The sequence below is a fragment of the Dreissena polymorpha genome, chromosome 4 (assembly GCF_020536995.1).
Source record: "Dreissena polymorpha isolate Duluth1 chromosome 4, UMN_Dpol_1.0, whole genome shotgun sequence".
In the NCBI taxonomy this organism is placed as follows: domain Eukaryota; kingdom Metazoa; phylum Mollusca; class Bivalvia; order Myida; family Dreissenidae; genus Dreissena; species Dreissena polymorpha.
This window is the reverse complement of record NC_068358.1, coordinates 112307313-112333923: the sequence shown is the minus strand read 5'-3', so window position 1 is coordinate 112333923 and position 26611 is coordinate 112307313. Positions and strand designations below refer to the sequence as shown.

At 33.6% G+C, this 26611-nt stretch overlaps 1 protein-coding gene across 1 annotated transcript; it reads left to right on the top strand.

The window, feature by feature from the left end:
- The first annotated feature begins 22145 nt into the window (after positions 1 to 22145).
- Positions 22146 to 24567, top strand: LOC127876594 (neuropeptide S receptor-like). The gene is made up of 2 exons (XM_052421924.1): positions 22146 to 22273; positions 23634 to 24567. Exons 1-2 carry the CDS (start codon positions 22154 to 22156, stop codon positions 24369 to 24371), a joined length of 858 nt encoding a protein of 285 aa, XP_052277884.1. The 5' UTR covers positions 22146 to 22153; the 3' UTR covers positions 24372 to 24567.
- Positions 24568 to 26611: the final 2044 nt, after the last annotated feature.

Genomic DNA, 26611 nt, shown 5'->3' with positions numbered 1-26611 from the left:
ATGTTGAAATTTTTATGCACATCCTAAATTAAAACAACGTTATGGCTAAATTTGGTGATTTACTGCTGAAAATACGAATGATGCATGTTGCATTTTTATTTTTATTTCAAAAAGTAAACGGTAAAAATGTCTATTTCTCGGTATTTTTGCTGTATATAGTGTTTCTATAAAAACTAAGTTCACAATATAACTTAATTATACTATTTTGAATTTCATGACTTTTTGTTTTTAACCGACCCAATTTTTACTTTGCTGAAATCACTTACACTTCATGGCGCTCTTCCATAGATACAAATTTGTAAAAAATAAATGTCTGTAAATGAATACTAATGTCATCTTGTTTAAACTTTTAACACCTTAACTGCATCTGTACACACCAACTGCATACCCATATTTGGAAATTTGAATGAATTATGGAACTTTTATATACCCCAGGGTTAAAAAAAAACTGGACAAAAGCCGAGCGTGGGGGTGGTTTTGAAAAAATCAGTATATTTTTTAAAATCGCATGGAAAGCCTACCTAAAATTTGCATGTAGTTCAGTGAAATGATGCTGATTAAGAAAAGTAATTAGATTATATTTGGATATGTGCCCATTAGGGGTGCGCTACCTTAACTTCTTAATCAACGCATATAAACAGTATCCTATTGGATTTTCCCGTCTGTCATCCAATTCAGTCAGCCTGTCAAAAAACTTTTCAGAACTATATACATGTATCACAAACTATATAAGCTGTCAACATGAAACTTAATGTGTGTATAGATATCGATCATGAAAAGTGTCATGCACACAAAAATACCCAGACACTTTCATAGTTTAGGGTGATTGCCTTATGTTTTCTTGTATGATGTAATTGTTAAGGGCTTTATCTCAGATACCATATCAGATATCAACATGAACATTCATGGGTGTGTATAAATCAATAGGAAGAAGTACCACGCACTAAAACCATAACCCTGCACTTTCTTAACTAAGAATTATTGCCCTTGTTTTTTTATTATGTAACTTTTCAATGCTAAATCTCAGATAAGATTTTTTTTAACATGAAACATCATGGACGTATAGACAACAATGAGGAGAATTGCAATGCATACAAACTATAACCCTACAGTAAATGATCTTTTTAGGATAATACCATATCAGGGTTTTTTTCCTTTTAAGAGATTCACAAATCCAGTAAGGTCAGTATACCTGTTTTAGATAGAATTTACCAGTCATAATAGTGTTGTTAGTGGTTATGTATTGAAAGAAAGTGTCAAGACAATAAATATAATAATTTAATGCATTATTTAGAGACATTTTAATATGATGCGAGTATTAAACATGCTTTTACCTAAACGTATTCTGTACAAACTGAATTTCACAATTTTTACAAATTCGCGAATCGTTTTTTTCTCACAATTTTCAGAAGTTCGCGACTCATTTTTTCACGAAGTGAGGGAGCCGGGGCCGCCTTACAAAATCAAAAAAAATAATATATATATCGAGGGTTTTGCATCCATTCATTAACTAAATTTATTTGGCGGGGAATATCAATTCAACAAATTCGAGTGTTTTATATCTTGATTGGGCATTTTAATGATCGTACGTGTATATTTATAACTGAAGACAACTTGCAGAAAACACAATCCCAATCATAAAACAAGTTCAGTTGCATGGTTTAATGTTCTTGAAAACATTGTGTGACAACAAATTCTTTTAAAATCTTACAATGCTACATAACTGAGTATTATCTAAAATGCTTAATTGATTTGAAGAACGAATACAATTATTTGTTAACTTTAACATAAATCACGTCATTCCATTAAAGGACATATATTTGTGATTAAATGATGAACAAAGACTCGTGGCTATTTTGTTCTATATTTACGACACATTCGTCAGGAGATTTCACATGAATAAGAAACTGATTCATAATCTCACTTCAAAAACTGACGAATCTTGATTATGTTCATCGGGTCATTTATGGCACGTCATAACTTGTGTAACTAATCTTTAAATCATGGGTTAACCAGACAGCAAATCACTGGACTACATGCATGATTATCTGTCTTAGTAATACATACGCTCACCCTTGGCAACTGGTTAATTTATATTTGAAAAACAGATAAATGTTTGATAAACCTTAACTTGACTTCACCCTTGGTCAGTGATTAGTTTATATTTGAAAGACCGAACACATTTTGATACTATCTCAACTTTTCATAAGAACGCAATTTAGGAAAACGTAAATTAGATGTTAGTTTTGACAGATGCTGTAGTGCAACATAGTCATTAGTCATAGTCATAGTCATAGTCATTTGTTTTTGTTCCAAAAGTATCGTTCTGACAATACAAAAAAACTGATATACGGCTAATTGTGTACAGCTTAATTGGTACATATAATTGCATGGCTTCATTTAAAGAGCTATGTTTGTCTGCCAGTGTTCACAATGTGCGTAACAGGTCAGGTGACGAAACAAATTTGGCGGATTAAACAAATATCTTTCATCGATAACCCTATTATGATACATTGAACAGACTCCATGCACATAAGTACTTCAATTTAGGTCATGTTTTCATGACACATGAACACATACACATAAACAAAATGATGAAATTTGTATGTTCGCGATTGCTTTATTCAGGAACAAATAGGTGAAAATACAGCGTTGCTTCTTTCAGGAAGTGTTATTTTATCACTACATACGTGTTCATTACAAATTTTCACGGTGCAAAAAAACCCAGACTGATCAATATGGACTATGAATACTCTTGTCATAGAAACTTATCAAATCTGCTCTGCTGACTGGAAAGTCATATGAATGAATTACCACACATGACAATCATCTGTCAAAATGATGATTGGTAATAACCTGTTTAGTTTTATGTAAGAAGCTTTGTCAAAAGATATAAGGGTTATTAAGTATTTATTGGCGCATGCTCGGGAATTAATATAAAAATCCTGTGTTGACAGATGCTCAAGAGAGCGTACACAGTATGCGTCTTTCATGTGTTAAGATGTTTGAACTGTAGTAAGGACTTGCATACCTTCCAAAATGCCTACCCTACATATGTTTTCCCTTGTTTTGCTTACCATTTATAAACAAGTTTCTCTCTTATGGGTCTGAGCCCAGTACAAAGTACATGCCATATATATCAAACGTCTGTAACACAATTAAATCAGATTACAGAATATCATTGCTGATATTAAATACTTTCAAGACATCATGCTCTGATATGATAATAATCAATCATTTTAATTTTCCTTTTTTCATAAAAAATGAATGCGAGTAACAATGCATGAGTTACAGACCATATTTAAAACATTATATTAATTTAACATGTTTGACCCACTCTTCGTCAAACTTGCTCTGAATATTTACAAAGTTGTGCATATCTGGGCTGAATGATTGTGGTGTGTACAAACACATGATTGGCAGGTGTTGGTAGCTTTTCTTTTTCTAACACGTCTGTTCTGGCGCCTTTTGAACACTACTATCTCAGAAAGGAAAAGTTCCTTGGAATCTCATGTGGGCGCTTTCTTGACTTATAACCTTCTACAATACTTTCTTGATTAAAACACATGATGAAATCACATTCTACTATAGAAATTACAATATTACAATTTCGAAATAGTTCTATATAATGTTCTGACAATGTACAGCAACTTGAACGTATGTTCACGCTCACTAGAACATATATAATGTGTTCATTAAAATCATGTTCCGTTAAAACAGAACATATTCATCGAACATTTACACTAAATGTTGACTTCATTGAAATGAAATTGACATTTTTTTAAAATTGCTCTTGTTCGTTACCATCAATAAACATGACAAACAAGTATTCATTGTTCTGTTTTGTTTTCAATTAATCATTTTTTTCAATTATTAAATAATATTTGATTTGACTTTTGTATTAGATATTTTAAGCACACATAATGGGAAAATGATTCAATAAATTGTATAAAAATTGTAGATATTACATATATTCAAATTATTAACCTAGTTTAAAAAGATGTACACTTTTTTATTGATTCACTAACCAAAGAAAACCAAATAGAACATATAATTTTCAAAAAGAACTGGTTTTGTATTATGATTGACTATCACTGTTGAGGTCTCTATATTGTTCACGGTTTTAAAATAAATTACCTCGGATGATCAAAACCATTTGTCGGACCGAATTCACAGCGTCTTCCCTCGCTTGTGCGTCGATCCAATATGTGAGATGACCTTGCGGTGTTTCATCGTAATCTTCTTCTTTGTAGTCCGATGCAAGTCACAAAATGCTTTTCTAGTATTGTCTGTGAGCGTTCCATCTTCATTTCTGGAATACCTGGAGTATGGAAATGCTACACTGACTACCTGCTAACCTACCCCAGCGTAACGGTATGAAAGTTTACTTTTTTACTAACCAACACAACATCTCATGCTAAAATCATAAAAAAACATAATTAATGCACTTAAAGTGAATAAATCGCATTTGTAATACAATTGTAATACGACACGTATACCAATGAGCATGGTTGACATGAACATTTTATGTAAAATATGCCCTAAGAAAGAATACTAAGAACACTAAGAGAGTACTTTACCTGGATGGAAAATAGTCATGTTTCCACCGGGTGACGGGTGGTCCATGGTCAACACACATTCCGGGTCTCCAAGCTCCTCACCGTTCGTACGACCGTCTCCGTCTGAATTCATAGGACAGATATTAGACCATATCCATATCCGAGATTGAGGCCAGACAGAAACGTGCACGCTCTGGGGCTGTGGATGCCAAGAGGCCTGCAGCGGCCAAGGCCACCAAGCCTGCAGCTAAAGGGGCCAAGCCGGCAACCAAGGCTCCTGCCAAGGGCAAGAACACCTGAACAACAACCTCATTGCGTCACATAAGTTAATAAACTCTAAAATGTAGTACATGTACATAATATATTAATACCTTACCAAAATCGTTGAGGTTTTTCTTTGATTTTACGTCATCATACTTCACATTGATCTAGTGACTGACTCTCTGCCACGTGTTGCCCTTGACTCCCAAGCACGGATCGCGAACTTGGTGACCGTTCGGTATGACGAAATAGCAAGAAACACTCCGGTACTTGGTACTTGGTACTTTAATCGACACACGTATTTCCCGCTATCTTTATGCGAGTTGCTTGCTTTCCATGGAATATTCCGATTTCGTGTGCACAAGTGTGCTTTAAATGCAAATTATCAAATTATGTTTTATGTGGTGCGCGTGGACTGCATGGTAATATATATATATATATATATATATATATATATATACATATAACTTATATCAACACCAGCGGACATTCAATGACACGCATAACTGTTGAACTTTTAAACCCAAACACTTAGTGATAGACTTTATATACGTGTTTTATTACATTTTTTTTTACATTTTTATTAAAAAACTATTCCAAGCTTTTATATGTTGTATTATATTTGTTTGAAAATGGAATACCTGCACGTATGAAACAGATAATTTACACTAAATAAATATAATAATTTGCATCGTCAGACCCGTGCGTACGTTAATACTATAAAGTATGTACGTGATGCTTTACACAGAATTTAAATGACGAATACTGTTAGACCACTTACATCAGTTTTATGTATTTTTGATAGTCTTTTATAGTGTTTTTAAATGCGTTAGAAAACATATAAAATGCTATTGTAGACAACTCAACCATCTGTAAGTGTTTATTTTAAATTAAAACAGCATACACAGTAAACATTGAAGAGATTTAATTGACAAAAGAAATAGGCAACAAACTATCAAGTGTTGGACAACGACTCGGGGCCGATTTAGTTTCTACTCAAATTGAATCCACAAATCTGTTTAGCAAATCCAGTATAAAGGATATTACCAAACCAGAAATAAATGTACTACATCATTCGGTAATTTATTGATTTTTTTTAATACCGTAACGAACGTATATAAGCTTTATTTTGGTTGTATACGTCTACAGACAACTTTATGTACACACCACATATCATATGAAGTTAACGCGCGTGGCATTATAAATATAAAATATTGTGAGAGTGTGCGTTGTCAACCTTTTCACCGCATACCTGTAAGTCGCAAGATCCAATGCTGGTTTAAGGATGTTGTGCATTGGACAGAAAAACGATTTTGCCGACATAATTGAGCCGTCCCTGATTAGCATTTAACGCACATGAATTTACCCCCCCCCCTTTTCGCAGAGCACGACTCATATTTTATGAAAAGACCAGAGAACAAGCACGTGTGTCTGGGGAGAAAATAACAGTCCTCACGCAGAGCTGACTACGTCTAATTTACACCCCCATATAATTGAGTGTCTTGTGATGAAGCAAAAGTACAAAATTATGCAACCATTTTTATCTTTTTGTATCAGAAGGAAATAGAGATGTCATAAACAAAGTCGGACTGCCTGCTTATTTTCATTTGCATATAAGTAATAGAAATGACACATTTAATATACAAAACTACCACGTCAGAACGTGTTCCGATATTTTGAAACACGGTTTTACTATTACTGTGTATAACATGATTATAAAAATGACAATCTTTAGGTGTGAACAAATATCATAACCATTGTGTGTTGATCAGTTGTTAGTTTATTGGAAGATATAAAGTTATTATAATACAAACAACTACTTATTTTAACATAAAAACATTTAATACTTCAGACGTCAGCAACGCTTACTTTTTAAATAGCCTTCACATTCACACAATGTGATGGTCTCTGGTTGGCATAGAGCGAAATTGTCAAAATGTATTAGTCGCGTCCTCGGAAAACGGGGCTTAATGCATGTGCGTCAAGAGTCGTGTCATCTAAGTCCGTGCAGTCCGCAAGGGCTTATATTGAAATACACATATCGCATAAATTTGATATTCGTTTTGAGACCTCATTTAATTGGAAAATACTATAAATTTGGAAAGTGTCATCCCTGATTAGCCTACTGTTTGAAGTCCATTTTACTGGTGTTATGCATTGATAAGCCGCTTAAGCCGCTCTGAAATGGCCGCTTATTGTTCAAAACATACTCGGATTATATTTGCATTTAAATTTGTATATTATTTGATGAAAAAAACACCATATATAAAATAACAAATTCGGCCATAGTAGTATTTCTTTAAAGCGTAATAAATCGAACCATAACGTTGATTTGTACATTCGCAGCAATAGCTTATTGAATTGTTTATGTCCTGAAATGTAAAGGCAATTCAAACGAGCTGGAACATATTGTATTGTATATTTTCGATATTCTATTCAGATGATATGACACTTTGATGTTGCCGTGAATGTGCACATTAAAATAGATATTTGAAAACGTGATATGTTGACGATAGAGTTTATAACGCTGTTAACCCACTTTGGGGCGCTAAACATTTTTTACACTTTTTCTTGCATATGTTAAGTATTACTAAGCATTTGAAGGAGCATTAACCATCCCGCACTGGGAATTAAATGAGATTTTTCACCTGCTTCAAAATCTAAAACACTAAGGGGTTATTATTCTCAAGCGGTTTTCGACATTTGCTACATAGCTATATTTTACGTATAATTGCTCTCTCAACGACTCAAATTAAGTAAAAAGCTTCTTAAACAGCATGCGTTTACGAGAATATGATAACTGAGCTTGGTAAAAAAAAAACATTTTTTAGTAACAACTAACGGTACATTGAGAGTTATAATGTGTATGCCTTTGCAATATTTATAAATGAAGAATCATATAGTGTTTACCCTACGTATTAGTGTAGATTGGTGAATAGACGGATGGAGAGAGGTATGGTTGGATGGGTGTAAATAAATGGCTATACGGAAGGATGCTGATGTGTGAACGGCAAAATGGAATTCTCAGAATGAATTTCGGTTGCTTAAAGGTCAATGTCACAGTGGGCACTTAAAGTTTGCTTATATTTGTTTTGATAATACGTCAAGTTATAATATAGGCTTGTGTCACGCCCATCACTTTGTTGTGCAAGATTTGATTTGATAGAAATTGGCACGTGATCATCCTATGAGGACGACGCGTCGCGCGCATCAACAATGTCCCCCGCTTACAGGTCACAGAATAAGCTAATTTGAACAAATGTTTTCAAACTTTGACCATCGTAAAAACCTTGTATTGTGTTATTCATTATTTAATAAAAGATCAGTAAAAAAAATAAATCGTTCACATATGGTCAGTCAATTTAAACAAGGTAAATAACGACGAACATAAGTTAAAGTCAATTTTAACAGTGATAAACTTGAATATTTAAAAATCAAATATATGAACGTCTTCCCGCCAGTAATAACCATGTCGGTGACCAGTGTCCGTAGGTTTTGCAAGAGCGCCGACGAAAACTCGGCCTTATACAATGCAAGCCCGGAAGGACGGCAAGCAGGCGTCGCTTTCGTATGACACGCTTTACTTCGACCGTGTAAAGTAAACACATGATCAACCTCCACCCGTACCTGTACCAGAGACGCCAATCCGTGGACCGCGAAACAACCTCCGTCGCGATGCCGGGAGTCACGGCGCTTCTTAACCCCGAAGTAATTAGGAAAACATCCAGAGGCAGCTAAATATTTGTTCGTGTAATTTTCGTGGCCTTCAATAAAACATGACAGTGATTTTTTAAGTGTTGTATTAATACTTATGACAGTCTTTTTCTCACGAAAACTTGGAATTATAGACTTTCAAATAATCACATTGATAATTTTGATCTAAAATATTATAGCTTTAATATTTTCACTAACATTGCGCAATGGAATTAATTCTTGGTGCGAGAATGATATTATAATACTATAATCAAAACATCGCAATTTGGATTTGGAGATAATCGTACTAGTACGATTGATTACATTTTTATTGTACACACTTCACAACATTATTTATACCAAAGCGAAACTTTATTGCGTTTTTATTGATCATGAAAAGGCATTTAATACTGATATACACGAGGCTTCATGAATTAAATTAGTTCAGGCAGGAATAAGTTGTAAAATGTTAAAGATGATCAAGTCAATATCGAAATGTTAAATAAAGAATTCAATATTATAAAGACTTGTCTTATTCTGAGCTTTTTGATGTCACACTTGGAGTGAAACAGGGTTATTTACCACCAATGCAGAATGTCTTCACTTGTAATTAGATTCCGTCTATCAATTCTCATTTAAATGGGGATAACAAACAGATATAAACACACTTCAAATTTGGATATCCTAAAACAGGAAAAGCGATGGTACAATGATATGGAATATCAACCAACAGGCTATTGAAATCGTTGATGAATTGTGCTACTTAGGCCTAAAACAACACTAAATAGGTAATATACCAAGCAATTAAGGCAAATAATGACAAAACCTTAAAAGCTTACAACCAATTTTTGTCATTTTTCTTTGCAAAGTAAAGCTAAACTCTTTACAAAATTATCTCTGTTCGACTCCCTATTTGTACCAATTATTTCATTTGCATCTGAAATATGGGGAATTTACAATATTGATGAAGTTCACAAACTTAATTTGAAATTTTGTATTACTATTCCTGTTGTGCGCTCTCACACTTTTAATGCCGCTGTCTTAGGCGAACTAGGCAGATTTCCACTTTCTACTATATGTGTACAGCAGGAAATGAGCTTTTAGGACACAATAAAACAAAATCCTAAATCTCGTATGCACACTGTGCAATTATTTTATTAGGTATAATAAAAGCAATAACTCATCTATGTGGTGTACATTTGTTAAAAATCAAAAAGAACAACTAGAACACGAACTTGTATTCAATAAAGTAATTGACAATTTAAATTATTCTAATGAAATTAGCAAAATATTAAAATACCAATTTATTAAAAATTGGCACGATACAATCTATAACCAACCGAAACTAGAATACTATAGAATGTTTAAGACTGAATTCGCGTATGAAAAATATTTAGATTGCATCAATACGAAAAATCCCAAACAACATGTAATACGATTTAAACTTAGCGTCTATAAATTGGAAAAAGAGGCTTGTAGATATATAAACATACCAAGAGATCAACGCACATGTATACTATTTAACACTAACGCTGTTGAATGTGTGTATCTTTTTTTTAACTTGCCTAATCGATAAAGATCTACTAACACAATATTGTATTCGATCAAGCTTGCCAAATTTGATTACATTTAAAAACATACTTTCTGGTCACAATAATAAAGTCATTAGCATTGTTGTCAGATTCATTACCGATGCCACGAAACTCCTTGAAGAAAAATAACAAGTATTGTCTGCTCCTTAAATGATAAGTGTATGTAACCCTAACTATATTTGTATAGATTTATATATTACTTGTTTACTTCTTTGTGCATTTAATATAACACGTTTGCACATAATGTTTGAACACTTTTATTGTAATGTGTGTTTATTGGCATGATAGCATTTGTATTGTACTGATAAACCTTGACTATACTTTGTTTACTTGTATGTAAATGATCATAGGCGTGCTGCCGATATTCCAATGAAAATAATTGAGCTATAAATCTGTTTTTAGCCCTGGTTGCATGCATAAACAAATATCATATCAATTAAAAAGGGGGGTAACAAAATGATTCTTCTCGTAAAATGTAATTAAAACCTTCCAAGCGTTAAAGCAGAATATTTTGTTGATTTATTTTCGGCGGCAGATGAAGGATGACGCAAGGCGGACATAACATGGGTTCAAAAGCTTAGTTAAAGCATTAAATATGCGAGCAAGAATGACTAAAAAAACATGGTGAAAAATGACGAATAATTTTCAGTAAATCTATTTATATGGCTGCGAATATTCAGGTAAAAACAATCATTCGGAATTTACGAGCACACGTTCAACAAACTTGAAGCTAACGTGAAATCATTTACAAGACTCAAACATCACATAGGCAGTTTAAAAGTATTTTCCTATGTTAGTTTTTTAATTTATGCTGGAGTTACGCCACGTAGGACGAACTTTTATGAATAACGATGTTGCATCCTAAGACAGACGTATACTAGTATTATACATGTGAAAAATGTAACCACCGTCAACGTTTTCAGGATATAAATTACTAGTATATTTTCCCGCATGTGTTTTAATTTAGGTAAGTGACCTTTGTTTATAACATGTTTAACAAAGTATGCAACGCATTGATACACATGTGAGTTACGCTTTATGCAAATAAAACTTTTAATGACGATCTTGTCGATGTTGTCGAAATGCTAACTCTAAACGTCGCACTATACCTTGCTGGGCAGGTGGGACGGGCAAAAGAGGGGAGGCTAAAGTTTTCAGATAAACCAAATTTGAAAAATTGCCGGCAGTGCAAATATAACCTCCATGATCGCAAGTGAAGCTCTGGAATTGCAGTTTCCTCGGCCTCGAGTTATCGCTATATCGCTTAGGACGTTATGTTGTTTACAAGCTTTGTGACATCATTTAATGTTGATATTGCAACACTAAAAAGCAGTTCAACGATCATCACTTTAACGTTTTGAAATATTTAGCAGTACAATTGCGACATTAAGAAGCAGTTCAACGTTTTGCGATATTTAGCAGTACAATTGCGCAATTAAGCTTCAGTGGTGTAACGACATTAAGTGTTTGTTGCGAAATAACTAGTTTTCTTACTAGGCTCACGAAAGCGTCTTATTTTGAAGATTAGTGCAATTGCCAGATATGTATTGTTTACTGAAAGATATTTGCATGATGTTGTACTGTTGAGGGGGGGGGGGGGGGGGGAGAGGAGAAAACACCAAATTGCAAATCTGAATATGAAACTTAAGAACAGTTTTACATCATAATTAATATATGTCCTAGATCAGCTTACATTCATTGTATTTGAGGTTTATATAATTTTATTTCGAATGAAATATGCAGTTTTACATAGGTACTAGACATTTCGAATTCTGATTGAATTATAATACTCATTTACAAAATACATAACGAATTTGGTTGTAATACGTTACGGTATGTCACAAGTACGACTCTCGAAGAAAATACTTAGATGTGTTCACGTTTCAAATCTGCGCGTTTCATGAAACTTATTATCTGAGTGGTAATAACCATCGCGGAATTAATTTGCACAATTTTGCAATTTGGTACGAATCAAGGTGTGATTTTCGAGGCAGTTTTCTCAATATTATTAAACGTGTACCGAACGTAATTGTGTTTGACATGAATTTCAAAATATTTGCTTGCGTAAGATGTTATGATTTTCCACATTTATGTTAACGTTTGCCTTGCATTTGAATTAATAGAGAAATAAATAACAACAGATGAAGAAGGCGTTGTAGAAACATTAAAATACCAAAATTCGTGTTTGTCTGGAAAAATACTCGCAATGACTAAGTAATTGAACTTTGCAAATGATTGTACAGCGCCAGGAGGATGTCCAAACGAATGAATGGATGGGTTTGTCATAATACAGAAGCTATCACAATCTCGCCTCACAAAGTCTTATAATTTTAATGTTCGTAGGGTAAAAAGGCCACACGAAAGATTTATATGAAAATTAAAAAGTAATGCTGCCAAAAAAATAACAAAACACAAACTTGCTTTTTCTGTAAATTACTGTCATTTAAAAAAATCTATAAAAAAAATCAGGCGAATTTAAATAAAATATCATGTTTTATTTTATTGACGTGATTTTGTGTTTTACAATACAATGCCAACAGTTTTTGTGTAACTAGAATTTACGTTCACTTGTTTACATGTGAAAATTTGTTTAAAATAAATTCAAGACAGCATGGAAGGCGTTTCATTAAAAAAGAATTCGGTCACATCGAACTTTCTAACGATTTTCACATAAATTCCCACCAAAAATAGCACGCATACTGGGTAGTGATCGCAAAAAGATTCCTGTAAATACCAATTTTTAAACCATATTTATCGAAATATTAAGTTTCTGTTCGTGAATTTAACATTAAACTAAATGATCTTAAATGGCCTAGAAATGCCATAAGTTACATTTCATTATCGGTTGAGAGAATAACGTTCCGAGTATCATGATTGGCGTACCGATTTATCGCGGTCTCTTAACAGTGAGTGTATTATTGTGTCAATATCAGACCTTATCAGATCTTGTATCTTGACGTTACCTGTTCCCGATTGATATCTATATCCGATAGCTTGCGATAGTTTGTCATGCCAGTCGTGTTAATCCTGGACAGTTTGTGAACTGCGGACTTTAACAAATATATTTGGTTCACATCCTTCGCTTAAATGTTCGTCGCGATACTCGCATAAAACGTATATAATCGTATTGAATTGTAACAACAATCCGCGTCAAATCATCTAGATTCTTACTTTCAGATCGAAGTGTTTGCAAGCGATTGTTTTCAAGAAACAAATGTTTTGTTTGATACGTATCTAAATTTGAGATGATACCTTATCAGATAATTCCAACTGCACTTGTCAAATTGTTTTTAAAGCGCAAATAAACGCATGACAGTGTATAATGACGTACTGACTCGTATGAGATTTATCAACGCTCTCAAAGAAAGGCCACGATCATTAACGTATGACCAATCGTGTCGTTCGTGGAGAATCACAATAAAGCGGAAACGCAGCATAACTAACACGAAATGTATCAGTTTTGCTAATCTTAGATTAACCCTAACCCTAAACCAAACTCTTACCCTTACACGCTTATATTTATGTTACCACTTGATTTGTCTAGCCTTGTCATAGCAATTACAAGTCTTAACTCGTCAAAGGTTCGCAATCATTGCATGAACCTTTTAAGTTAGCATGATGGTTGTGTTACAATTGTTATTGAAAATGATGAATGATCCATCACGACAAGAATTTATACCGATTAAATAGAATGATCCGTAGATATGAAACCACAACTATCGGGAAACATTGTATTATTTCCATGTCTATTAAATGTTGAGTTTAATATACTAAAAACCACCAGTAAACACTTTCGGCATTGGTTTATTGCAAGGCTTTGGATTGTACCATGCTATATTATATCGTAAGAGAGTTATGGTTTTTTGTTTTTAAAGTGGGCATTTTATCACTTCAAATTAATTAGTATCGCGATTTAAGTTAGTTTTGACAATAAGTCGATGAATGTTTAAATGAAATCAATAGTGGACACTTACGTACTACACTACATTTTGTATGTGTGTAAGCGTACGCTGTAAGTTACTTCCAAAATGCCCACTACGACTATTCTACATACATTTTTTTTCATTGCTTGCTCATCATATTTGTTTTACTGTTTTAATAATTTTCTTGGTTCGATACATTTTTCACAAATTACAATATTGCATTTTTTATACTGTCAACAACTCGTACATTAAAAGGAGAGAATCCTTGATTTTGTTAACATTTGTCACTTTGTAAAATCATTTTACCAAAGTAAAAAAGTGTTAGTCTGCACTTTATACTGTTGGAGTACAATATGACACAATATCGTTGTCTTCAATATTGATGAGCCAACTTGAAACAAATTCAAGTAAACATATCTTTAAAAAAGAATACCACATACGATAAGGTTTAGACCTCAACAATGAATAAACGGTAGTAACGTTAGGTAAATGTATCAAACTGGCATCGTATCATTGGTTGAATTTCCGTGCGGGTTTGGCCACAGTCCCCTTTTTCATGACTATAAGACGTCTTACCGTATCTCTAAAGGGGCATTTACACGGTTTGGTAAATTAACAAAATTAAAAAAAAATGTTTCAGATTCGCAAATTTTCTTTGTAGTTATGGTATTTGTAAGGAAACAGTAAAAACTGAACATTTACCATGCTTTAAAATATCCGTTATATGCATCTGTTGACGATTTAAAAACCTGAACATTATAAAGCGTTACACTGCGAAAAGATTGACTTATTTGGAGAGTTATGTTGTCGTTATATTTTTGATACGACGAGGATTGCTTATATAAAGTATAAAATACATAACCCATGGTATGAGCACGGATGGCCGAGTGGTCTCAGCGATTGACATTTACTCAATGGGTCAGTGCCTCGGATCCAGTTTAGGATTACTTTTGTTTCTTTCTTTAAATTTAATTCTTGCTTTTAATGAAGCTTTTTAGATACAATGTTTACATTTATCAAAATAACGCTTTTAATGACAATATCCAATACATGCCACAATCTGTGAAAATGCCCCTTTAACGGTCAGTCAAGAGGCATAGCTTATTTGACTATTATACTCCGACATTGGTGAGTCACCGTTCTGTTATTCGACGGTCGAACATGTACTGTTTAATTTCGTGTACGATCAATACTTTATAACACATTATAATACAACATTTATACACATAATACTTCCATTCGGGATCACGAAAAATGTATCCTCGTTGATCCGATCTGTTGACGCTGGATGTAAACGTAAACGTGAATAATGCAAATAACTAATTTTTTAATAGTTGTGTACAATACTGAGATGTATTTAAACTCGTTCAACGATTGCATAGTCAAACTCGACTCGCAAATCTGCTCATTCAATATTGTAGGTAAACCTGTGTACTTGTCCAAATATAATACCAATTTGTACACAACGCTGTTAAACAACATGTTATTTGAATTATAGCATACGATGCTTGACTCTTTTTAAGCAACTTATATTAATAAAATTAATCCAGTTTAGAACTATTAATTTATCTTGATATCTGTACATAGCAGAGTCTCGTTTTTGCCATGTAGTGTGTAGCGTATCCACAATTTCATTTTATTATTTTTTCTTCTGTCGGGTAATAAGTTTAAATTAACGATGTGGGACTGTCATTTTCATGTAGCAATTTTTTTGCAATGCAGCCCATATGTACAGAAATATGTACTTACTGTACAGCCTGAGAATGAAGTACTTAATTGACGAGGCAAACATTGGCGTAAAACTTATTTGTTTAACTCCTAGTGAAAATCTTCAAGTATGAAAAGCTCTTAATGTATTTGCATTGTTGAATTTTGAGATGCATAATAATATATTCCACTTGCAACGATTGTCGTTCATGGGAGCTAGATGGATACAAATGAGTTTATGTTTATAATCACTTTAAGCCTAGATATATAAAATTATATTGATATACGAACTTATTATTCAAATAAAATATTGTCTTATCGCCATACCTCGGCTCAAAACTTAATGTTAAACTAATAGTCTCTTAACGTGTAACGTTTTAAATAAAAGCAATCAATCACACGACGTGCACATAAATACAAACAATAAGATATCTCAGAAAGTTCATGTTATGTAACTATAATACTCCCTAGAGTCAAACACTTGCCAATGTAACACTAATAGCAACCAACGCTTATGTATTATAAATGTCTTTAGGGGTTAAAATCAGAGTAATTATTGTGCAGGCAGCAAGGAACACCTTGCGATATGCACCTAGCTACTTACGTGTATGTACCATAAATGTCTTTGATAGGTAAAATGAGAGTGAATGAAGAGGCAGACAGGCAAAACTGTGAGATAGGCAACTAGCAAGTTACGTGTATGTATAATAAATGTCTTTATGGGGTAAAATCGAATGATTGTAGAGGAAGAAACGCAAGAGGCAACTAGTGAAGTACTTCAGAGGTATTGGAAATTCTACAGCAATAAGAAGCATAGCGAACTCCGTCGACGATGACTTGGGGCTTATAAAAAATGCGAATTGTTGTATCGGTCAGAACTATAACGGAAGCTAGCAACGCAGTTGTATTATTGTTCACATCATTTTGGATTTTTAAACCGACTTTTTGCTGGTAATTGTTTTACTTTTTTCATTTTGTATTTGTATGTAAATTTTCATGTTTTTATAAGTTTTTTAAATTTCATTTTGGAAACTAAACTAAATGCTGAAACACTTCAACATTCTGAATATTTTGTCTTGTGTTAAGCTTACACAATCACATTTGTAAATGGTTTTAATAATGCTTGTTATTGTATTTAAAGCAATTTAGACTTGTTTGATATCAATACTTAATTTATTCGACCGTAAATCGGCACGCAGAACTTATAGATAACCTTTTATTATATTTAGTAAATAATTTCCGATCTTTTACGTGTTATCCTTAACATTCCAGGTTGTTCTAAGTATATACGTATGACTGTAATAATTCAAGCGACTACATTTAATCATTTTGTAATGAGACGTTTGGAATACACCATAACATACTCAAAGTGGGCTACACAGCTTATCAAAAAGCTTATCAAAATAGCACCGTCATGAAACATTAGCTGTGTTTAAACCAATCTGACGATTAGGACAACACCAAATATATTACGCCACGTAGCAAAATAAAAAAGCGTAAAAACAACAAACAAAAAAACAAACAAATGCAAGTCGTCACGACGAGATTATAGTGTGTACAAACATTAATGACTAAATTCCTTTATTGGTATCCGCGTTTCGCTTTACTGCAACAATTTGAACATGTAGATTTAAGGACTTTAAGAAAGTCGCAACTTCATTTTGTTTTAATAAAATGGATCTGACAGTTTTCCTTCAGAGAGTAATGGAATTTTAATTAAAAAGCTCGTTTCATCGAAAATGATTCAATGCTTTCTAAAATGTCTTCATCTTTCATGACAGGCAATAACGTTCATTTAAATGAAAACTATTTAATATAATTCCATTATTTTTGTTTGTTATGTTCGAACACCCGTTGTGCGATTCAATACACTTTACTGTCCGCTCGGTACGAACGTAGTGTTCTTACTCGATTTCTTAGTCGTTATTACCTGACCGAAGTCAATACGTTTGTTTTTTGGTATTTTGGTCAATAAAAAAAGAGAAAAACGGAACGTTCAATTTATTAAGTAATTGTGGATCGGAGTTTATATAGAACTATTATTTGTAGCCATTAAGTCATTTTAGCCGTTGACTGCGGTTTTTTATAACAGGTTGTTAATGAGTTACTTGCAAAGTATCATTATAATGAAAACACGCAAATAAATAAATAAGTAGAATAAGTTAGGGCGTTTCTAATTAAACCTTCTTACTTGGATCACAATACCAAATCCTATTGGACTTTTTTCTTGCAATTTATACCAAATTATCTTATAATGAAAGCTAATAATAATTTCATGACGATTCATTCTCGTTGAAACGTTTATATAAAACTTTCTTAAAAATGAAATTAAATGAAATTTGAAAGACTCGGGTCCCTAGTAGAAAATTGGTTAATAACGAAGCGTATGGTTGTGTTGTGCTGTTATCTAAATTTTTTCGATTCAAGTATGTAGTCCTGACACTATAACAGATACGTTTCACGACATAACACAATGCAACGATAAAATACCAACAGAATTAATAATGCATATCTTCATTGCATGGTGATGGAATGTTTCAAGTTTAATTGAAAACGCCTGAGGAGAGACCGACGGATTTACTAAGGTGGTATGTGTGATATTAAACTATGCATCAATAAAATATTAACATAATTAATAATTCTCATGGGCCGGACTCTGTGACAAGCGGGTTTATGCATGTGCGTAAAGTGCCGTCACAGATTAGCATGTGTAGTTCGCACAGGCTAATTAGGGAAATACTTTCAGCTTTTATGATATTATATGTTTGAAGAAAGTGTCTTCTGAGCAAAAATCAAGTTTAGGCGGACAAGCGTCCCTGATTAGCCTGTGCGGACTGCGCAGGCTAATCTGGGACGACACTTTACGAACATGCATTTAACCCCCATTCTTACAGAGCAGGGCTTATAACTGTTCTCGTGGAGATTTCATGTTAAAGTTGAATTTTAAACGCTTGAGGATAGACCGACCGACTGCCTGACTCAGGCGGCATGTTTGTGATGCATATACATAATTTCTAAATAATATATAAAAAGGCCATTTCTTCAAAGTATAAATATCTACGTTTCTAACATATAGTTGAAATGAAACAACTGCGATACGATTGCAAATTATTTGGTATTTTACAAGAACACTTTATAACTGAGAGATTGCAGAGCTGGTACAATCTTCGAACATTATCGATTCCTCGACAAACGCTTAAAATATAGTAAAGCAATATGGACTGCATGTCGGCAGGTGTTGTCGCAGATGATCGACATAGTTTCGAAAAACTTGCTTACAAACTGGAGATCGGCACAATCTGGTTTAAATATCAGAAATTAATGAGGGCACAAAGTCCTAGAGCCCGGTTTTGAAAGCATCGATAAACGAGCCTAATTTCCGCGAAGACGTTTAAGAGCCATATTTGCTTAGAAACAACATTTACGCTTGTTTTATTTGCTTTTGTATGACAAAAGTTTAAAGTGATATAATTTGTCAACTTAGTAGATGAGCCAAGTTACCATATGTGAACAAGACACATTTTGCCGTAACTTGTTTTGAAGTAGTGTTGATGTCCTAAATTTTACCATATATTTTTTAACCTAAGAAGTTTGTATTTGCGCTACAAATATTAAAGTAAATATTATAATAGTAATATTATTTATTCACAATTAATTGCAATTGAAAAAACTTATCTAAAACCAAATATATTTCAATTTATTTAGAATGTTTAAAAAAAATCGGTGCCCTGTCTTCTCAAAGACCTTGCGGAAAATTTGAAGTTTGACTGAATATTGTGTTCCCCACATATTGACGCTCATGGCGAATGGAAACAAAAACATAGGTGAAAGTTAATTATAAAGTTGAAGGTCAGTAATTTTGTGTTGTTAATAAACAACGTTGAAGTCGGTTGTACTGATGTACTAATGAGGATTTAAGTTAGGGAACCGGAATAGTAGCATTCACTTTGCCTGCTTCATTTTCACTCAGTAATAGACTGCTGTTGTGGTTAAAATAGAGTGCTTTCATTGCAAAGGTATGCTTATAGCGGCCTTTTCACAAATTTTGGCATGTATTGAAGTTTGTCATTAAATGATGTATAAATGTAGACATTGGATCTAACAAGCGCCAGTAAAAAAAAACAATTATAAAATTAAAGAAGAAAAAAGTAATCCCCAACTGGGCTCGGACCACTGACCCCTGGAGTAACAGTCTTTCGCTTAGAACACTAGGCCACCTGATCTCATACAACGAATGCTATATTTCTGATACTAATATAAGCAATCCTCGTAGTATCACCAAATATAACGACAACAACATAACTCTCTAAATCAATCGTTTCGCGTTGCAACGCCTTATAATTTATAGATTTTTAAATCGTTTAAAGATTCATATAATGGATATTTTAGAGTATGGTTAATGTTCAGTTTTACTGTTTCCTCACAAATATCATATCTAAAACGAAAATGTGCGAATCTGAAACAATTTTTCTTATTTTTGTCAATTTACCAAAACCTGAAAAGGCCCCTTTCAGTTGTATTGCTTTGATATTTGTATTCCAAAGACTGCCTCAAATACATGTGTAACTTGATCACATAAAACATGAAAAACTACTCATTGGCATTATTAAATGCAGACGCAAGGCCACACGGTTCACCGTTGTATATTATGTCGATACTTCTACTGAGGTGAATATTGAATCAGATTATATCTAATATTTTTGTAAGAACGTAGTAAAACCATATGAGTCGTGTTTTTTTATAAAAAGGTTAATATGCATTTTCGTAAAGTGTCGTCCAAGATTAGGCTAATCAGATACGACATTTTACGCGATAACTTGATTTCTGCTAGGAAAAGACTTTCTTGAATCGAAATATATCATAAAAGCGGAAAGTGTCGTTCTTTTAAGCCTGTGCGAACTGCACAGGCTTATCTGGGACGTCACTTTACGCACATGCATTTAACCCCGTTTAACAGAGCACAGCCCATATCATATATTTGAAAGTAAGCAAACTGTCTTTGTTAATTAACAGCGCCCCACTTGATTCTGCGGATGAAGTAGTGGGCAAATAATGAGGACTTGAGTAAGGGAACCGGAATAATCACTTTCACGTTGTATTCTCCTTTTTCGCCTAGTAATAGCATGCGTTTGTGGTAAAAGTCGAGCGCATGAAGTACCTCGTTTTAAACAATAAATAAATAAACAACTACTTATTTCCATGATGATGTAACAGTTATGCTGTCTATCAAACAATGCTTTGTCTGTTAAGGTATAGATTGAATATTTTGAAATCTTAATGCCTAATAATTGTAAAATAACATTAACCCAACGAAAAATATCATAAATGCGGAAAATGTCGTACCTGATGAGCCTGTGCATTTTCATTAAACCACCTTTCATAAAGCATGGTTCATATATTCTGGGATGTTTTACAAAGTATCCTTTTTGTAGTATGCGTAATCGTGTCAAAGGCTGAACTCAAATGGGACAAAACAATATTACCGCGTAAATTGTTTACTTTAGGACAACCTTTGTGAGTTTCCTTAAATGCATGCTTCAAACACTATTTGACAGACATTGATAGACATATCTCGTTTTGTGAGGCAATTCATTTGAATTGATAATGTTAACGATATTGCGGAGTCCTTTAATCAATTGATAAGGTTTACTTCCTCATTTTAAAGAACGTAATCATCAGCAACAAGCATGGAATACAAAACCTAGAGTTCTTAAAAAGCTAGCAGCTAATATTCCAACTATAAATCCCAAATAATTTAATATTTGTCTATGCTTCACTTCATTATACCTGTTCATTCGGATGGTGTGGTCGAAATGATCAATGCACTTCAAATACTACTTGATGCACGACTTGCAAAGTCACTAAAACCCTAACAATGGCATGCCATATAGATGCGTAAAAAATTATGTAATTAACAATACACACATTTCATTAATAGATGAATCATTTAATTTGTATTTGTTCTTCTGTTTGGTGCAAAATAGTTCGTTAAACGTATTGTTGTAGTAATGAAAATCTTCTTATTTACTCAGGTTGGTAACCAGATAGAAAAGTCATGGATGATGAAAGCATTGGTCCTATCGCCGAAATGAAACATTCGAACATGTCATCATCCCATCAAATACCGAAGGGCAATATAAGTTACGCTTGTAACGGAACCGTGAACGACATTGAGCTGGACAAAACATACCGACTCATCATCCTATACCTGACCATAGCATTCTGTTTAATTGGAAGTGTGCTGGTAGTCTTATGGATAATATTCAAACAACGTATCTCGCGGAAATTCAATCACCACTCAAGGGTCAACAATTTCATTCTGAATTTGACCGTTGCGGACATCTTGGTCATCTTGTTGGCAGTGGTCCCGCAGCTGATCTGGGAGTACGTAGACAGAGAGTGGGTGGCGGGCGACTTCATGTGTCGAGCCGTGAAGTTCATGCAAACTTTCTCCATGACGGCCAGCAATTATATGCTCGTTGTCATAGCAATTGACCGTCACCAAGCTATAATTTCCCCTTTAAAAGAGTCGTACTCGGTAAGGTTGGTCTTTTACAATTGCTGTTTTTGTTCCTAGAGAATTGGGTTATTCAAATGCTTACAAGAGACACAATCAAGTAAACAAGTCCTGATATATAAAAATAAATGTCTGACCCACCTGATGATTTCCATTGCATTCCTAGTTTACAATGACAACATGGCAGTTTTAAATGAAATACATCAGTATAACTTTAATTTTTTGACATAAAGAATCAGCGTTTGTGCTAAGATGATGATCGACGATGTTAATCGATTCAATATATTTCTTTTTGTATGCACGTCGCAATTAAAGAGCATATATTTTTCCGACTAAAAGTGATTACTGACTTTCAAGAAGAAATAAAAACACTCGCATAGTTCGCTGTATTTAAGTTAATTTTATCTATATACATATTCGACAATTAACCTTAAAGCAACCGCATATCACTGGTAAGACATCTAAAGTAATCTAACTTTTTTAAATTGAGCCTACTTGTGGTTAGCTGAATATAATAATTACAAAGGCGATGCGTTGTATATACCTGCTTTTGTTATATGTCCGTTCGACTTTTTTGCAATGTTACTTTCAAATCGATGTCCTTAAGATCAAACCCGACTTGAAGGTCGAAATTTATTACGGTCAATATACACCAAGTCGGAAAGTAACATTAATTTGAACATAACTTACTCAAATGACGTCCATTTAGTAAATCGCTGTTGCGATTACAACCCACGTTCCGAGTTCGAAGGCAAATATTACACCAATATGCAAAAGTTCATGGTAATATTACCGTCAATATACACCAAGTCGGAAGTAACTGCTTCTTTTATCACGAATTCGAACAAAACTTTCTCAAATGAAATTCATTTAGTAAATCACTGTTGCGATTACGATCCACGTTCCGAGTTGGAAGGCTCAGATTACACCTACATGCAAAAATTGCATGATAATGATACAAATTGATTAGGGTATTATTTCACTTTTCATCATGCGATATTAAAACTAAAGAGCCTGACATACTCACAAAACATATATTGCAAGCGAAACCAGTGTTAAATGTTTAATTAGCAGAGCCATGATGACTTTGATACAATAGCAATATGAAATATATACTAGACAAAGGGCTTGGCATGTTTCCAATAGGTTTTTATTATTCATCAGCGGTAATGAAATATCCAATCTTCAATACAATTCCATTAAATGCGCCTATAAATTTTGCCTTTGAAAACCCGTTTCGTTTTCAAAGTTTGAAGCCTCCTTCCTTTATTGGTCGGTTTATTATATACACTTTATGAAATGTTGCATGCGCACAAGCCACTATATTTAGTACATATTACGATATGAATGCAATACACCATATATATTTGGTCTTTTCAAGGTTTGTAAACTGGCCGGATTAGGCTGGGGGACGGCGGTTTTATTATCCTTACCAGTGGTTGGCATTTTTCACACTTCCGAAGACACCAACGGATTCGTAAAGTGCGAGAATATATTTCGTGGACGACCACAATTTCATCGTCAAATATGGATGACGTGGGTTGCGTTTGCGGTTTTCTTTGCGCCGCTTGTTTTGCTGACAGTGTGTTATACGCGAATATTTATGAAAATTTCGAAGAAAGCCTTTCAACATAACAGTGTCAAATACATCCCAAGAAAAGATAAGGTTTGTCTTCAAAGCACCCATTCAAATTCATTATCCAAGGCTAAAATCAAGACTTTAAAAATGACATGTGTAATAATCGCGTCTTTCATATTGTGCACGACACCATACTTCATTGTCGAAATGATAATGTCCTATGGAAACCATTGTACCATTTCGAAAAAACTGTACGCAATTCTCGGCGGAATGGCTGCCTGCAATTCGGCAACGAATCCGTATGTCTTCCTTGCGTTCAACCTGAAAGGAGGGATGTTCAAATGCTTTAAACAGTGCTTAAATAAACCAAGCCGCGATGGTATATTGCAGTCAAGTCACACAGGTTCCACTGGGGCAAATCCACAGCACTGTGTTTCTCCAGCCAGTACGAGTAAATACGTTCTGAGAAGACAGGACTCAGTAGGGAGTCATGAGGAATTGACGTTATTAAAGGAAGGAAGCATCAGAGGAGATGTGTAATCCGAATATGTCATTGTTGTGTTTTTGTCCGAGAATGTTCTATTATAGGGTGATTTTTTTAGTTGAATGAACTGAGCAATATATACAATTTTTGAAATGAACTGTTATATGCATGCTTTGAAATAGGGTATTTGAGTTTTAAGGCAATTTGTCAAGAAATATATGTTTGATATCAGAGCGAAAACTTCGAAGTGAGTACAGGCCAGAAGTAAGCGTTGGTTGAACAAGTGATAAAATAAAATTTACCAATACATTTTAACATAACACTAATTATATCTTACAAGGCAGTTTTAGTCCCATGATGTTTTCGGTTTACAGAGTAAAATGAACACTTTGTATCACGTGCTGCAATTCATTGTTTGCAAATACCAATTTGTATATAATCATAGAATGTGTATAATACCGTTTTTGTCTGTTCGTTTTATATATGTAGAGAAATATAAATACATATTGGTGTCCGTCGTATGAAAGATTTCCATTCACCGGAATTATATATGCTTACCAAATGACGAGTTTCAACTGCAGGGAAATTATTATGTTGCGCGTGTCTTCGATAATTGTCCCTTTGAGTGTGAGAAAATCTCATTTTATATGGTTTCACAGTACAACATTTCTAAAACATTCGACTATTCACAAAAGGCAGGCCCACCATATGCCTATGTATTAATTCATCGTGCAGAAAATACCGTTACAAACGTTCATGACCGTGAGAGGACTTTAATAAAAACAGCTTGTAATTAAGAGTCCATGTACTTTATATTCTATTCAATATTCAAAGTATTTATAAACAGTTTTACATTACCCTGCTATGTGGGTCCATGGATTCTGTCAATTGTACATATGTAGAGGAAACCATGTGAGACTGAAAATTTGGTAAATTGCGTTGTGAAATAAAAGTCTTGAAAACTTCATCTTTTCTTATTATAACTGTATACATACTTTTCGGTGATGCTGTTACTGTTGTAAATGGAAAATGTTCATGGTTAAGACAATATTTAATATTAAAGCAAAATGAGCCATAAATATGTTTTGTTTTTCTCACGCAGCTGAGCATTATTCATTTATATTGCTTAAGTTATACAAAATATAAGTCCAAATCGTAAATGTTGTAGCTTCTTTTATTTGCATTGCTGTGCTCATATTTACGTATTGTATTTACTCAACATACATACGAAATGATAATAAGTAAACACATTAGGGCATCATTTGATTTTTATTCAATGACTTTGGTGTCAATCCTACGATATGTCTTTCCTGAGGCACACCACAAATGTGACTCAGAATGTACATTAAACACGATCAAGAAGCTACGTATATTCAAAAGTATGACGTTTTTTTGAAGGACTCTTACGTTTTCCATATGGCCAAAAAACTGTAACTTAGTACATTTTTACTGAATACCGAAATGCTTCGAAAGGTACGTATACAATGATGAAACGTGCGATTTCTACTCACAAGAGGGCAAACCACTGTTACAGAATAGAAATGGTGAAGTGACAAATCGACACGGTTGCGATTATGAAACGTTGTTTGATACACGAAGAAATATGAAAGAAACTTTAGAGGGCGTTTACCGGTAAATTTGAATATGACCACTGTAGTGCTTGACATAAGGCCCAAATCTTTTTAACAGTTACATATAAAAAGATATTATTCGACTTCAAAAGCATCATCACTTTAAGTTCTGTTTTGAGACATGCGTTTGTATTTAGGACTGTTTCAAAGTTTATTACACTTAACTGATTTACTGTCAAAATGGAAGAATACACATAATCTACAATACTATTCGAATTGTATTGAAACCTTTTGTTATTTTTTTTTGCGTTTTTCATAGTTAAAGTGTATTATACATGAACGTTTGCAAGTTGTAATCGAATTGATCTTAAAACATTTTTTTTAACTTCCACGTTTTCTTCGCCGGCTGTACCATTGCAAAACAAAATAAAAAATTAGTTGATCAAGCATTCAAAGGCAAATTTTACTTGTTGCTATCAAATGTAAAATTACAGCTTTTATTGTCAAATAATGGTTGTCATCTGTTTAACAGTATACATCGATAAAATTCACTACAGTTGTTTGAGCCATGTGTTTAAGTAAATACTTAATACGTGGCATACGCTTTCGAACATTAATGTACCTCTTGGAAAACGTTTTCAGTTAAAAATAATATTTTCTTCCTCTTGGACTTATTACATTTCAGTTTGCATGGGATTGTGTAAGTGGACGATGGCTTAACAAAC

Coding starts and splice junctions, on each gene's coding strand:
- LOC127876594 (XM_052421924.1), top strand. CDS start 22,154: ATGTGTCGAGCCGTGAAGTTCATGCAAACTTTCTCCATGACGGCCAGC. Junction 22,274..23,633: donor CTTTAAAAGAGTCGTACTCG/GTAAGGTTGGTC, acceptor GGTCTTTTCAAG/GTTTGTAAACTGGCCGGATT.